The 16,599-nt window shown below is 36.4% G+C and overlaps 1 protein-coding gene across 2 annotated transcripts in view; it reads right to left on the reverse strand.

Annotated features, from left to right (window-relative positions):
* PCB (Pyruvate carboxylase) overlaps positions 1–16,599 on the reverse strand; it is a 100,932-nt gene that overhangs the window by 55,432 nt on the left and 28,901 nt on the right. For both annotated transcript variants that reach the window (XM_072534126.1, XM_072534125.1), the window contains exons 2-3: positions 7,868–8,163; positions 2,013–2,244 (exon numbers count right to left, since the gene is read on the reverse strand). In XM_072534126.1, coding sequence (XP_072390227.1) covers positions 2,013–2,244; positions 7,868–8,104 — 469 coding nt within the window. In that variant the 5' untranslated portion in view covers positions 8,105–8,163. The remainder of the gene's footprint in view (positions 1–2,012; positions 2,245–7,867; positions 8,164–16,599) is intronic.

Consider the following 16,599-nt stretch of genomic DNA (forward strand, 5'->3'; position numbering starts at 1 on the left):
ATGCGTACTCCCTGTTCTCACTTATGGTTCTCAAACGTGGACATTTACAAAAGCAAACATGGACAAAATCATAAAAACCCAAAGAGCAATGGAAAGACAAATGTTGCACATAAGACTAATGGATAAAAAGAGAAACGAGTGTATAAGAGAGAAAACAAAAGTGAGGGATGTTAGATAAGAAGTTGCAAAATTGAAATGGAGATTTGCCGGACACAATATAAGACAAAAAGAAGACCGATGGAACAAAATTCGAAGCAGAGGAAGGCCCCACATGAGATGGACAGATGATATCAAGAAGCACGTGGGCTCTAGGTGGATGACTGTAGCGACAGACAGAGAAGAATGGAAAAGGTTTGGGGAGGCCTATGTCCAAAGATGGACCGAAGAAGGCTAATTAGATAGATAGATAGATAGAAGACAAAATGTGAAGAAAAGAAGAAAGCCTTTTTACAATACAGAACACAATAAATACAACAGGCATATAACCACTATAAACGAATCAGAAATTGTAACCTCGGAAACCTTTTTTGGATGGTGCTAGAAAGGTCACCAATGGAGACATTGCGGACGGCAGCCAGATGGTTGGTGGAGAGGAAGTCGTGGGTTCGAAACTAGCATTTGTTTAGCAGAAATATATCAAAAAGAAATCGCCTGAAACCGGACAGAATTAACCGAGGATTAACCAACCCGGCATCTTTTGATAACTCGGACCTTCCGTGTTTTGAGATAGTCGGTAGATTCCAATGAAATTTCCTATTGGTAAACACGCGTATATATTATTTGCAAATACGACCATCGGCGTCTCAGCAACATGGGTAAAAGGATTAAAAATTATTTAATATTTTAATTATAAAAAAAATGTTACAAAATCAAACGAATACTTTGGTTAGACAAATAAAAAGGGAACACTGGCAGAGCTTCTCAAAACAGATGGAACACGACTTCTACGGAACCCAAAAAGATATATGGAGAATGATCAGAGGACAAAGAAAAGAGATGAACGAACTAATAAAAACGAAACACATTCAGAAGGAAACATGGGTAGACTACCGTTGATCAGGGTGATTCCCTGACTCCTCTATTGTTCAACCTGATTATGGATGAAATAAAAAAATATATAACTAAAAAAGGATACCAAATGGGAGAAAAACAACTTAAAATAATCTGCTATGCAGACGACGCAATACTACTCTCTCAAAGTGAAGATGATGTACAACGTAGGCTGCACCAATTTGATATAACCGCCAGAAAATTTATCATGTTAATTTCCCCAAAAAAAGACAAAATGCATGGTTATAACAGCAAATTTATTAAGATGTAAATTGGAACTGGAAGGTCAGGTAATAGAACAAGTGATGGAGTTTAAATATCTAGGCATCACATTATCTAGCTACGGAAAGCTCGAAACAGAGCCCCAGCCTTCCTGAATGAAACAATATGGAGAAATAAAAATATCGGGAAAGAAATGAAAGGCAGAATTTACAAAACAGTCACCAGACCAATAATGGCATACGCGGCAGAAACATGACCTGACACAGACAGGACAAAAAGGATGTTAGAAACAGCAGAGATAAAAACACTTAGAAAAATTGATGGTAAGACACTATGAGACAGAGCTAGAAGTACAGATATACGACGTAGATGCAAGGTGAAGAACATCAAGAACTGGGTAAGAAATGGAAGAGTAGAATGGAACGATCATATAAGCCGAATGGCAACAAATATAGTAGTAAAGACGGCAAGAGACGGTCCCCCAATAGGAAGAAGAACGACAACTTACTGGAGGCACATTGAAAAACAGGTAGAGTCATGTCTACATAAAAAGAAGAAGAAGACTGAAGAAGAACTGTTTTTAAAATAATCGTGAAGAAAAATATAAGAAAGCACCAAATATGTCTTTTCTCTTCATCTTTGTTTTATTTTTATTCATATAGCGAACTACTTATTATGACTTGTTAACAAAATGCCATCAGTTGTAAATTAGCAATGATAGACTAACTTTTGTGACTTACCTGCTGCGACTGCAGCTTCCCTAGCAGCTACTTTATCACCCATTTGATATACCACCTTCGGTGACGGTCCGATGAACCTGATTCCGGCATCGAGAACCGCTTGAGCAAAATCTGAACGTTCTGAAAGGAATCCATAACCTGGATGGACGGCGTCGATGCCGTTATCCTTGCATATATTTATGATTTGTGGTATATTTAGGTAGGCTTCTACGGGAGGTAGTCCTTCACCGACCTAGAAATTTGAGAAATGGAAACGATCAAAAGTCAGCCAAGACTGTGTCGACAATGTGACGTCGAACTATTGGTTGACACCAGGAAAAATGTATTCCGAAAGAGAGGATACAGCCGAGTATCGACCAATGTCTTACAACTCTGTAGCGTTCTCTAAGTTATATGAGGGAGCCTTAATAGAAAGCTACCATGGGATCAAATAGATATATCGTCGGCTGTATGCAATAGTGGCACAACACAAAATCTGGTAATTTTTCAAAACAGGGGTTTAAAGTTTGTGTGTCAATAATTTTGTCATATTTGTTTCACTACATGGATGGGGATTTTTGAAAAATATAAATTTTGCTTTATTTGGGAGAGCGTTAGATAGCCTTAGATAAATTGTAGCACAGGCTTTTAAATTCAACCCTTATTTTGAGTTGTGCCACTATTGCACATTAACATTTTGTCCTTCGAGACTAATTATTAAGGCAAAGACAAAACTTGCATTTTTTTTGTTATTCCTATCAACTGAAATAAAGGTTCAATAAAGAATACTACAAGTTACTTGAATGAGAAAATGTGTTTATTAACAACTATAAGAACGAAATAAAAAAAAGTATATATTAATAATAATAGGAAAAGTTATGATTAACAATTCTTTAAATGTCGGTGGAAATCAGCTGAATTGGTGGACAATCACTCTTGTCTTTATATAGGCTAGTAAGGTATTTTTTCTTCTTTTCACTTATTGGCAGGCTGTCAGTGTAAGCCTTTTCTAGTTCTATAATGTATATGGTCTTCAGTAAGAACATGACACTTCTTCTTCAGTGCCTTATCCGGTCCGGATGTTGGCGATCATCAAGGCTATCATGGTTTTGTTGACTGCTCTGCGAAACAGCTCCGCTGAGGTCATCCCAAACCATTGTCGGAGATTTTTCAATCACGAAATACGACGGCGTCCCGGTCCTCTTCTGCCAAATACTTTACCCTGCATAACAAGTTGAAGAATTCGATATTTTTCTTCGTTCCGCATCACGTGGCCGAGGTACTCAAGCTTACGTTGTTTAATTAAATTAAGCACTTCTTTTTCTTTTGTCATGCGCTGTAGGACCTCAACGTTGGTGACATGGTCCACATAAGATATTTTTAGTATCCTTCTGTATATCCACATCTCGAAGGCTTCGATTCGTTTTTCAGTGGCTTGCGTCAGTGTCCAGGCTTCAACTCCATATAGTAACACTGGAAGAACGTAGCACCTCACTATCCGCATCTTGGTTCCCAAACTGAGATCACTGCAGCACAGCAAGGATCTCAACTTAATAAATGTAGACCGTGCCATTTCAATTCTGGATCTAATCTCTTGAGCGTAGTCCCATTGTACGTTGAGGGTAGTTCCGAGGTAAGTGAATCTGTCGACTCTCTTGTGTCGAACATGACACAACCAGCACATATTAGTATAAACGGCATTAAAATGGAAAAAGTATCAAGTTACAAATACTTGGGTACTTCAATAAACGAAACTGGAGACCAAAACAATGAAATAAAAAGACGTATCGAAATTGCCAGGACAACTTTCATAAAGATGAGGAAATTCTTCTGCAACAGAGATATAAGCATCCCCCTCCGATTAAGAATGCTAAGGGGCTACGTATTTAACACGCTATTATACGGTGTAGAGGCCTGGACTCTCAAGCAGACCAATATAAAAAATATTGAAAGTTTCGAGATGTGGTGCTATCGTCGAATGCTGAAGATAAGTTGGGTTGAAAGAGTTACAAACTTTGAAGTAATGCGAAGGATAGGAAAAAACCCAGAAATTTTGTCAACGATCAAACGAAGAAAACTCGAATATTTGGGTCACCTGATGAAAGGACATAAATACGCATTACTTCAAAATATAATGCAAGGAAAAATAGAAGGAAAACGGAATCCAGGCCGTAGAAGAATGTCATGGTTGTATAATTTGAGAGAGTGGTTTGGCTATTCCACTAATGAACTCTTTAGGTAAGCTGTAAACAAGGTCAGGATAGCCTTAATGATTTCCAATCTCCGATAGGAATGGCACAAGAAGAAGAAGAAGTTCTATAATTTATTTATAGAACTTCTTATTCCATTTAAAATAATAGTGAGTACCAGAGCTTTTTTTTACATGAATTGTAAAAATATCGTTGAAATGAAAGGTATTTTCTTGGACATATTCATTGAAAATTGTCGCTGTTTTAGTATTTAACTTTTAAGGTCAAAAAAATCATTATGACATAATTGGTGTACTTCGAATGGTTGTTTGCAATGAGCAGTTCAAATTAGTATAGCGTAATGAGGCGGTAGATAAATAGGCTCTCCTTTTAAAGCCTTAGTGATATTTTTTCTATTAAAGAGTGGTAGCTGTCACCCCTATTTCGAGTATGGCCTACAACTAAATGGCGATGAGTTATAGAAGAAATTTTGAAATGGTTTACAGCGTACGGATACATTGAAAATAGGTATTTGTTTTTTCCTTGGCCACCACAATTGTTCGATAAAATATGAATTTCAAATCGTCAGAATTGGTTTTTATGGATGTTTGTTCCAAATACATCAGCAGGCACGAACCAATTTCTATGGCACCTTTACTGCCTTCTCCTTCGTGCTAAACATAGCTGTGCACATTCCCCAGTCCCTTTTGAAGTTCACATGTACGGAACTAATACGTTGATAGCTTAGATTTATAGTAGAAAGCGGAAACGTCTCCTTTTGGTGGCGGTAGAGCAGCTTTTTGTAAGTTAGTTAAATTCTCTTCTAAGGCTATTGTCTCGAGACTGCTCGAATTTTTGTATTTTTCACAATACTGACATTGATCTTTTTGGGAGAAAAGAATGCATAGTTAAATATATAATTAAAAGTTTACGATATAAACTAATTTTTACAAATTTATCATTGTCTCTTTGGCCATGAGCTTTATAAGCATTCTACAGATCTGTCAATGTTTTGCCTCCTTCTATATATTTTTTTGAGGTACTACTTCGAAAATAGTGGCTCTCCATTGTGTCGAAATTGAAAAAAGGTGTTTACGAACCCTTTTCATAGTTTTGTTACAAAATATTTTACGTTTTCCAAATAAAAAATGCATAATTATAACCACGTTTTGATGTGTTACCTTTATCTGCATAACGATTCTTCTTCTTCTTCAAGTTCCGCTCCTATCGGAGATTGGAAATCATTCTGGCAATTATAATTTTGTTGGTTACGCACCTGAATAGTTCAATTGAACTGCATCCAAACCATTCACGGAGATTGCGTAGCCACGAGATTTTACGTCTTCCTACGCTTCTTCTGCCTTTGATTTTATCCTGCGTAACGATATGTTGTTTTAATTATATACATGGATCTCAGAATATAACTTCGTAGTTCATTTATATTTCCCATTGACCAATATTTTTCAAAGATCTGTGTTCTTTCTTGTAACGTGAATTTTTCATCACATTTCAGTTTACATGGATTGCAATACGGACCTAAACTGCCAGCCTGTACGACATTACTGTTAACATTAGCTGTTAGCCTTCATTTTCCTACTTTTAGGTTTATTAATCGTCATGTCTTCTGGTACTTTAGTCTCCACATTTTCATTAGAGACCTCTGTAAATGCAGATGATACATCATCATCATCATTAACGTTTTCTAAGTCTAGTTTTCTTTTCTTCACGTCTAAAGTCTTCTACTAAATCGAGTAATTGGAATTAGACATTAAAAAAATATTGATATTACTTACATTATTCCTGCTCTAGATATGATTATCACCGGGTGTATTCCGATGCACATGATAGTGAAGGAAAGAGAAAGAATATACGAGAGAAGAAATGAAGACATAGCAACAGAACGTTTAAAAAAAGAAGAAAGGGACAGGTCCATAATTATGTGGCAAGAGGAATGGGATGAGATGAGAAGGGTGGCGCAGTGGACGAAGTCGTTGATTCCTAATTTGAGAAGATAGATGGATTGCGGGCACCTGCGTTTGGATTATTTCCTGACTCAGATGCTCACAGGACATGGTTGCTTTAGGGCATACCTTTACAGATTTGGAAAGGCAGAAAATGACAAATGCCTGTATTGTGAAATATCAGATCTAGATAGATACCAATACAGTGTGTGTCTCACACACTCTATTGGTATGCGATAGATGGATAGGTAAGAGAAGCTTGCTTGATAGAGAGATAGGAAGTAGGGTGAAATCAGTCACTGAACTGGTGGAGAAGATGCTTAGGTCGTCAGATCGGTGGAGAGCAGTTCAGAGATATGTGAAGAGAACATTGGAAAGAAAGGAACAAGAAGAAAGGCGACTCGAAGGTAGGCATGGTGCTTAGGACCAAGAAAGAAGATAAGGCAGAATGAGAAGGGGTGAGATTGAACATGAACAGGGAGGAATAGAGGGAGAGAAGAATTCCGTCGTAGTAGGAAAGTGCTAGAATGTGCGAAAATTGTGCGTGAATAAAAGATCGGGTGAATGATGCCGTGCCTATGTTGCGTCCCAATCGGGGCGATCCGGCCGGTAATTCACCGCTGAGGAGGGTGTTTTTTTAACAGGTAGGTCTCTGGCGATAGTGTCCGAACTACCCTAGAGCACAGCCTCGGATATCATTGTGGCCACGCTGGAGGAGTCCTCTATAACCGAGGCTGGAAGGTGGTTCTGCCCACCTTTTAGGACCGAGGTATGTTTCGAACATTTGGACCACTCCCCCTCATAAAAGAAAAAAAAAGAGGATTAATTCCCTTCTTTTCTGATAGCCCTTTGGATCTGACATTTTTAAAACAATAAATTTATTCCTTTTATTTAATGTGACACAACTCCAAAATTCTCACTGATATAGTTTGAAAATATCTAAAATTGTCTGTTATAGTGGCACAACTCAAAAGCGCCGGTATTGCATAGAAACTAGATATAGACAGGGTTCGATTTCCACTGCACAACTAAAAAGGGCCAGTACTGCAAGAAACAATTTATCTCAACCGAGAACATGTCATAGCGCCACTAGTGAGGTCCAGCGGACATTTTTGCAATTATTATTGTGTCAGTTTTGCAGGTCATAAATAAAGCTTTTTCAAGCCCTCTGGTGATTTTAACTCAATTTTGTCAATTTTTGTGTTAAGCCACTATTGCATACAGCCCACGATATGGTAATTCATGATTAAAACAGGCAAGACCTCATTACAAAAAAATTTAATATAAAGCATTGCTCATCCTTAAAATATTTAGGTGTCACACAACACAAATATCTGACGGAAGGAGCCACCAACACATTAAAAACAAAATTGAACAAGGATGGCGTGCTATTCGCTAATAAAATTCAATCATCTACGATTGAATTCTAATCTATAGAGTTCAACAAATGAAACAAAAAAATCTATTTACAAAATATTGATGTTACAGAATGTCAAATAGGCAATTTTGGCAAAAAATTGAAAAAAAAAAAAGAATTATTTCGTGAAAAATTATGTTTAATAATGTTAACTAATTTACTTCTTACGATATAGTTTTAATAAAGACATGGAGTACCTGTTGAAACGTCAACTCAAATAAACAGCTTTTAATAATATTGAATTTTAAATGAACCTATTCCCAAGAAAGTTTTTTATATAAATAAATTGACAAAACTAAAAATACGTACCATGTAACTCTCATCTGCTTTCAGTCTATGGATGTGAGCTCTGTCTTCCTTGGAATATATAGCTACAGACTTAATTCCTAATTCGTTACATGCTCTAAATACTCTAACGGCTATTTCCCCTCTATTGGCTACTAAAACACTTCTGATAGGCTTGTATTCTACTTTCGTCGAGTAGTTCCATCGTATGATCCGATTGATTTTATTGTTGGATCGTAACTGGAGAGTTCTTGCAAACATTTCGTTTCTTGTGTGTAGTCTTCTATTCTAACGGTATCCTTAGCATGTAGTAGTGGTTACTGTAAAGAAAATCATATGATAAGGAGGTTTATATATACGATATACTATCTAAGAATCATTAACAAATATAGTAATTAAAGACAATGAAAAAATTGTAAATTGTAATTAACCAATTATCAAATATTATCAATTGCTCAAGAAAAGTATAGGTTTATTATAACGTCCAATTTGTAAGCTGAAAAGTTATTGGTTTAAGGATATTCTTCTTGATATTTGTTTTAACATGTTATAATATTTTCCAAAATAGCGAAGTTGTGGAGTAAGTTCTGGAAAAACTATGGGTAATGAATGATGGGTACAAAATCCGATATAGAAGGAACATTCGACAAAATCTACGAAGCATCACAGAGGTAATTCTGAACAAGCTGCAAATGGATAGACTGCATGCTGAAGATCCGTGTGATATGTTACTGGTGTAGCGTCAGTATAGGTAGTCCGAAGCTGTCCGCAGAGGGAATCTTATCTCCTTTCTTATGATATGTAGTCATGTATCAGTTAATAGCTAAACTTAGAACAGCTAGAGATATAATGCAACAGGCTCGAACTGTAGTTACAGAACGCACTTAAAATTTAGGGCTTAATAGAAGCACACAAATGTCCAAAATTTACCAGAAGGGTGAATTTAGAGGGATATCGCAAAACATATTAAGATAAGACGTCTGAGGTGGATAGGGCATGTAATGTGGATGGAGCAAAATGACCCAGCTAGAAAAAGGCTCCTTGATACACCCATTGGTCAGAGAAGAAGAGGAAGACCCAGAACAAATTTCCTTGATAACATCGTTGAAGACATGAAAGATATGACTGGAGAGAAATTCTTGAGGAGACTCTTACCCACGCAGGGATGTAAAACCAGAATGATGATGATAACGAATTAAGAGGTATTATGTCCTCTAAACCCCAATGTTACAAATCTCGCGAGTAAAGTTAAGTACATTGAGATAATTTATTAGGTTTGAGGATTTCTTGAAATAGTGTAACAACCTGTTTGCTTGGAATTGGCTCTGAGGGGTAGCAGTAAACTCAGTATATATTTACTCAAGTCTATCGCGTTCTTCTCAATATTTTCATAGAAGCCAAAAGTATGCCCTAAGGCTCCCAAGTGCCGGTATTTCCGCTTGACTGTCTGTTCATATGCTAATCCTCTTCAGTTGGAAAGTACTCATGTTAATTTCTTTTGCACACTGCAAAATTGCATAAATTTCTGCTTGCAGAGAGTGTAAATGGTTAGTGTCGAGAAGCTCAAGTTTAGTGGCTAGCTCGTGATGAAGTATCTTGCCTTTTGGATCATTTCGTTCCTTAAGAGGAACATTCACGTTCCAATTTGAAGTCCACTCACGCTCCGACTTCCTATCAAACTAGCGCTCCAACTTCAGTCCTAGTTTGCAATTCTGCTTGTTCATTGGCAGATTAATACCTGTATGGAAGGTTGTCACACTTCACTTCTCTTTCGATCTCTCAGCGTATTATCTATAATTCTTATCAGTACTCTCCTCTCTGCAGTTTCCAGTACCCTTTGCGTTTCCCCGTGTGAAGGCTCAAGTAGAATACCTTCACGGCTTCTCCTGCTTGTCATAAAAGGCGACTAAATGGAGCAGCTGTCCGCTGTCCACTACCCAAATTCCTAACCTATCCCTGCTCACAACTATCATATACACGTCCTGATACCCAAACCTATACCCGAGGAGAAAACCTCCTAATACAAAAACCCGTGGAAAAAACCACTAAAAAGAAATGGATATGCATAGAACAGGCGGCTATGCATCATTCTAATATATCGCCACCCTAACCTAAGGTGTAACACCATCGTGCCGAAGGGGTGCATGGCCCAAGGGGAAAAGTGGGTCTCAAGCGATACCCTAAGGAGAAGGCGAACCGAAGGGGATTATAGCCTTGGCGGAGTATGGGCGCACTGCCCCGCTGGACCGAAGAATCGACTAAACTCGTGGGAAGAAAAATGGAAAAATATTTAATAAAAAAGAAGGTAAGCATAGGGGTAGGAGAGTCTATGGAGGATATAGGCGAAGAGAGGCTGGCGACATTAGCGGAAGAGGAAGAAAAGGTCAGTCGGGGGGAGAAAAATGATGAGCCAAAGGAGAAGAACGAAGGGGAAAACGAGGACATAGGTGAAACAGTGGAGGAGAATGGCAATGAAAACGAAACGGGGTATAGTAATGACTAGAGTGAATGGACGACCAACATTAACAGAAAAAAGAAAAGAAAATCGCACGGAAAGAAAGACATAGGAGCTGGTGAAAATAAGAATGAAAGTAAGATCAATTTAAAAAGAATTGTAATAGAGAAAGGAATGCCAAAAATGAAGGGATGCATCGACGAATTAGTGAACCTAACAAAGGCAGTGGCAAATACAAAGAACGAGATCAAACAGGGAGCCGCAAAGATACGGCAGATTTGGTGCGAAATGGAAAGAAACAGAGAGTTAATGTATAGTGCTACAGAGGATATTGAAAAAAGGGAAGGAATAAGAAGATGTGTAACAACAATAGGGACGCAAACAAAAATAATTGTAGCAACAACTACGAGGTGCATAGGGACCCAGGTAGAAGTAAATTGGGAAGAGAATCCAGAATTACTAAGAAAAAGGATTGAGGAACTATATAAGAAAATGAATACAGCAGAAAGCACCGAGGAAATAAGTGAAGTACTAGATCAAGAATAACCAGAGGAGGTTTATGATAAAGTAACCATCTATGAAAGAGGAATTTTGGAGGCACCGGACGATGTGGCAATCTTGGTAATAGAGGATGCTGCTGACGCAAGAGTGAAGGGGGATTTTAGTGCAAGGTACCCAGACCTCCCCGGATTATACGTGGAAGAAGATGAAAATGGAGGAATTAGGACTATGTCTCAAATAAGATGCATAGGAGAGGAAAATGGGAGAGAGGGAACATCAAAAAAATTTGTCCACAAGCTGAAACAGGGATCGGAATATCGGAATTTTGATCCCGTGGGTATTTGATGATATATTTCATAGTTTGGATAGTTTTTTGTTGGAATTACCTGGAATTACCTACGAAACACCTTTCCTAATGAAATCGAATAGTCGAATGCTGTAGTGTCCTGGCAACCCCGAGTGACCTCGTTTAGATGTCGCTCGTGTAAGTTTTGTGCATGGTTTGCGCGCGTTTCTTGTTCTGGTGGTTTAAGTGCTGTATGATATATTGCGCATATTGAGCGATGTAAGATACATGTCACATCCCGCTTCCCTGTTCCCTTCATATTTTTATTTTTTTTTTTTTCAACCTTGATATTAAATACTAAAAAAATTCTTACGCATTTGTTATTATTGAACGTGTTATCTCAAGATAAGTTTCGCGAAGGTATCGTTTTTTATACTTAATCGATAAGATCTTTTCCATTTGATTGATTGAAAATATTTATTTGTTTACGATCCAATTACTTTAACGTTGTTTACAAATGTTAAGGATTTTTTAAGCAAGCCAAGATGACAAACAAAAATTTCATCAGTTTTTCAATCTGCCTTTAAAATTAAATGTTGGTAGCTTGGTATTGGAAATCATGACGTATCATATAAATTATATAATTAAATTTTGAACAGTTTGAAAATTTTTTAACAATTTACAATAATGACTTTTCTATTAATTGTGTTATTTAACAGGTTATTAATGGACACATTAGAGATAGTGTGCAATTATTAATGTAGAATAAAATGCTTTAGTCAATAGTACATGGAATCTACGTGATTTTCTTTGAGTAGACAAAATTTTGGCGTCTGGAACGCAAAAAAAACAGTTCAGCAACTCTAACTAGGTATTTTTATTTAAGAAAATAGAAACATAGATGAAGCAATAAACCAGAACATACATTAAAAATAACTTTGTTTTGAAATAAAGTAACAACACAACGTTACCAGAAAATAGTGTCTCAATAATTTATGGATCTGAGTCGGTTTACTAACAAATAATACCAAAAAAATTACCGCTGCTGAAAGCAGATTTTGTGGCAGTAAATGGTTACGTAAGGGGGAGGAAAGCCAGATCACCCTGTAGGTGCATACAGATAAGGAACGTATTCCCGGTTGCTCAGTTCGAAAGAGATAAGGGGGGTTCTTTAGAATTTTAAAATACACCCTAATGAATTAAATAAGACAAAAACTAAACATTTATCCATATTAATATAATAATAGTCTCCCGTTTTATACCGCTGTCGCGGCTTTGGGAGTATAGCAGGGTAGTCTGCTATATCTAGGGCCTACGGTATACAAGGAAGGTAACATGGCCAGTGCTACGCTTCAACCGTCTATTATTACCCCTGGTTTTACCCAAGGTACTCATTTTTATTCAGGCTGAGTCGACCTGGGGCCTATAGACATTTTTAAAATGTCTAGATGTTCTTGCCGGCGGTGGGATTCGAACCCCGGACCACCGGCTTGCGAGGCAAGCATCCTACCGCTTGCGCTACGCAGGCATATTATCCATATTAATTATTGTCTATATTATAAATGCATACTTCGTCGTTTGTGAGGTAGAACGAAAAGAAATTTTTGGAGCCACACCCAAAAATAAAAACGTAAGCCGCTGGAGAAGTCCATACGACAAGAAAACTTATTATTGGCACCGCTTACTACACAAAGTATATCAAAGAGACAAAAAATGGTCCAACCACGTGGCGGCACTGCTTAGTCTTTCGAATATTAATAAAATAACTTTATATTACCAATTGCACACCCTTATCCAGGGGTACTGTGGATGTCGGCGAACACCGAATAGGAGCATATAGAAGTCGGATCAGACGCCAGGAAACAGGAGGAAAGATGCCGAAATCAAATCTGGAGAGATAATAAAGAACCATCTACAGTTGGAAATGGTACCAGATGCAATGCAACCTAAATTTAATTTCGAAAATCCGTTTACCGTCCTCTTTTTAGGAAGAAACGAATGTGAGTCAAATAAAAGGAATCTTATAATGACAGATCAATTAAAAGGCGAAACCAAGGTTAAGCCTTAGTGAAAGCCTAGGTAATCACCCTACTATCTTCGAAGTAAAAATTTATGCTATAGCAGTAACTGATAAAGAGGAACTGCAAGGACAGATCTTATATAGGAAGTCCAGGCGACATTAAAGGTGCTGGAATCGAATCAGATTCACCATTTTATTTTGTTTCAGTTCTTTTTTTAGTGTTAGACTGCTCCATGTATGCGTTGTGTTTATATTTCCATTTTTCCAGGAGCTCTCTATCACAGATTCTCTCTAGTCTTATAGATCCCCTTCACCGTATACCTTCCGTACGTTTCATTATTCATCTATGAATACCTCCTAAATAAAGTGTATATCTAAAATCAGACGCCGTTATTGAACTTTTTGATTAATGTTTTTCGTCAAATGAACCGTAAAGTTATTATATAACTAATAATCACCACAAAACCTTCGTTAAATCGCGTACTAAAATAGTGATGCACGGCGTAATTATCTTTTGACAATCGTCCAAAAACCGGCATGAATCTTTCTCAGAGAAAATTGTAAAGAGGAAATTTGTTTTTCTATGAAACTTAATTCACTGTCATTAATGAGTATTAACTACAATTTCAGTTGAAAATACGTTTATTAAAGAAATTCTTTTAAACAAAACAGATGTTACAGGATTATATACAGATGAAGTGATTCAACATAGCTTCTGGCAATTGCTCCACCATCGATCTTTCATTATGTAGCCCAACTATTATGCCTTATTTACAATGGACAGTTCTGAATGACTTATTAAGCAGTGACCACTTTCCTATAAAATTCACGAATTCAAGTATAAAAGAAAAAATATGAAACAGAAAAAATATCCAACACAAATGGAAAATAAAGAAAACCGACTGGAGCTCTTTCTCAAAAATCATTGAGAATACCATACAAAATTAATGATTTGAAGGATGCAAATACAGCCGTAACACAACTTAACAAAATAATAACAGCCGCTAAATCTTCAATAGGAAAAACAAAGCATATTAAAAAATTCAAACCCGTGCCTTGGTGGAATGATAAATGTGCCGAACCAATACAAAACAACAAATCTGTTTTAAATAGATGTAGGAGGGAAAAAATACAACAAGTATAACTGAATACAAAAAACAGAGCAAAAGCAAGATATATTACCAATGAAAGTAAAAAAGAGTCATGGAAGAGAATCGTCAGAAGCATAAACAGAAACACAACACTATCATCGGCATGGAAGAAGATACAAGATATTTATGGAAACAAAACTTACCATATCATTAAAGCACTAAATTATAAGGGCAAACGAATAAACCAAACAAACGAAATAGGTAAAAATTCACGTGAATAGTCAAGTGAATATTTGTTAATATCTCCATCAGCTTGTCGTGTTTTACTGTATCAAATGCTTTATGATAATCAATGAAGCATGCATAAATATCGCAATTCACATCTCTACATCGTTGAAATAGCAGTTGTATGCTAAATAGAGCCTCTCTCGTACCCACTGCGTTCCGAAAACCAAACTGTGTATGGCTGATTTTTTCTTCGCATAGTCTGTATATTAGAGCCGAAAGATACGAATTACTTCAAGTTATACTGGAAGGAAAAGTACGGGACAAAAGATCAGTAGGAAGACGCCAGAACTCGTGGCTGAAAGACCTGAGGAGATGGTTCGACCACTCATCCGCAGAAATCTTTCGCGCAGCAGTTTCCAAAACTACAATTGCCATTTCGATCGCCAACCTTCGAAAGGAGACGGCGCCATGAGAAGAAGAAGTCTTATTATCCTTTGATTTATGATTTTTAGAATTAACTTTAAAATATGACTTATTAAGCTGATGGTCTGTTTGTTTTTTTTTTGGTAGAGCAATAAACATTGACTTCAGCAATGATCTTGGTATTACTCCGTTTAAATATATGTCATTGAATATTTTTGTTAGTCGTTGAGTACCGTCGGTGTTAAATAGCTTTATGAGTTCAGCATAAGCATTGTCAGGTCTAGGAGCTTTGCCATCTTTTAGTTGTGATATTGTTTTTTCCACTTCATCTGATGTAATTGGTTTTTAGCCAATTTTTCTTTGGCCTTTCGTATTTCGGTTCTTATTTGTCTCTGAATATTTTTGTACATTCTTTTGTTATTCTTTGATGTTATTCTTTCTTCCATGAGTTGTAGTATATTGTCATTTATCTAACTTTTCCTCTTCTCTTTATTTTCTAGTAGATGTTCTTCTCTGATCTTGTTAAAGGTTTCACATATATTCTGGATTGATTCTTCTGGATCATATGTTTGCTCCATGTTGCTTAGATTTTCTGAAAGAATCCGTGCGACTGTCTCGTTTGTTTCCTTATCTTTTAGTCTTCTTATATCACATTTTTTGTTACTATATATATCCTTATGCGAATTATCTAAAGCAGACAACGCGGATTTTGAATCCTACAGCATTACTACTTGTTAATCAGACATTTTCTTCTCAATAGTTCATTCCAGAGGTTGATATATTGCAAACAGTTCTGCGGAATAAATGGAACATTGTTGGTTTAATTTAAACATAATGTGTTCTTGATTGTTTTATTATATATATATATATATATATATATATATATATATATATATATATATATATATATATATATATATACATACCTCACAACCAACTCCTAAAATGAATTTTGACTCATCTGTGAAAATCCTATATGGCTTATCAAATTTGGCAAGTTGATTCTGAAGTTGAATGGCGTTCGTTATCATCAAAATTAGGAAAATAAACTTTGGTTTGGGAATGAAGAATATTGAAATTAGATTGGAAGAAATTAGTTTCAGCTGGATTTCTAAATAGGAAAAAACGTTAGGAAATGCTGTAGCTAAAATTGGAGAATTTTTGTTATGCCACCATTTGTCAACTAAGTTAGACACAGATTTGTCGGATATTTTTTGCAGTAGGTAGGTTTGGTTATTACCTTGAAATTTAAGGATAAACTTTTCAGCTCAAAAAATACTTCTTAAATGTAAGGGTGCTTCCATACATTCGGCTAATAGATTTCCAGTAGGTGTAGATTTAAGTGCACATAAAACCAAACGCAGAGTTTTGAACTGGATTCGGTCTAATTGTTTAAGTCTAGTATTTGAGCAGACCCATACAAAAAGCAACCATAGTCAAGAATTGACCTGATATATGCCCTATAAACCATTAGATTAACCTTAAGATCAGCGCCCCATTGGTGATGGTTAACTACCTTTAAAACATTTAGGCTTTTTTCGCATTGAATTAAACAGTTATTAATATGTTCTTCCCATGTTAGTTCTGAAGCTATTTTCTTGTGGCATCTTAAAGTAATTACTATTTTAATGGGAATAAGCCACAATTTAAGTTTAAAATAAGTTTATTGACGTTTTAATTTCCACTTCGGAAATCGTTCTCAAAATACAAACATTAGTAAATTAAACAAATTTTGTTTTTTGTTACTTGGTG

The sequence above is a fragment of the Diabrotica undecimpunctata genome, chromosome 6 (assembly GCF_040954645.1).
Source record: "Diabrotica undecimpunctata isolate CICGRU chromosome 6, icDiaUnde3, whole genome shotgun sequence".
NCBI classification, from domain to species: domain Eukaryota; kingdom Metazoa; phylum Arthropoda; class Insecta; order Coleoptera; family Chrysomelidae; genus Diabrotica; species Diabrotica undecimpunctata.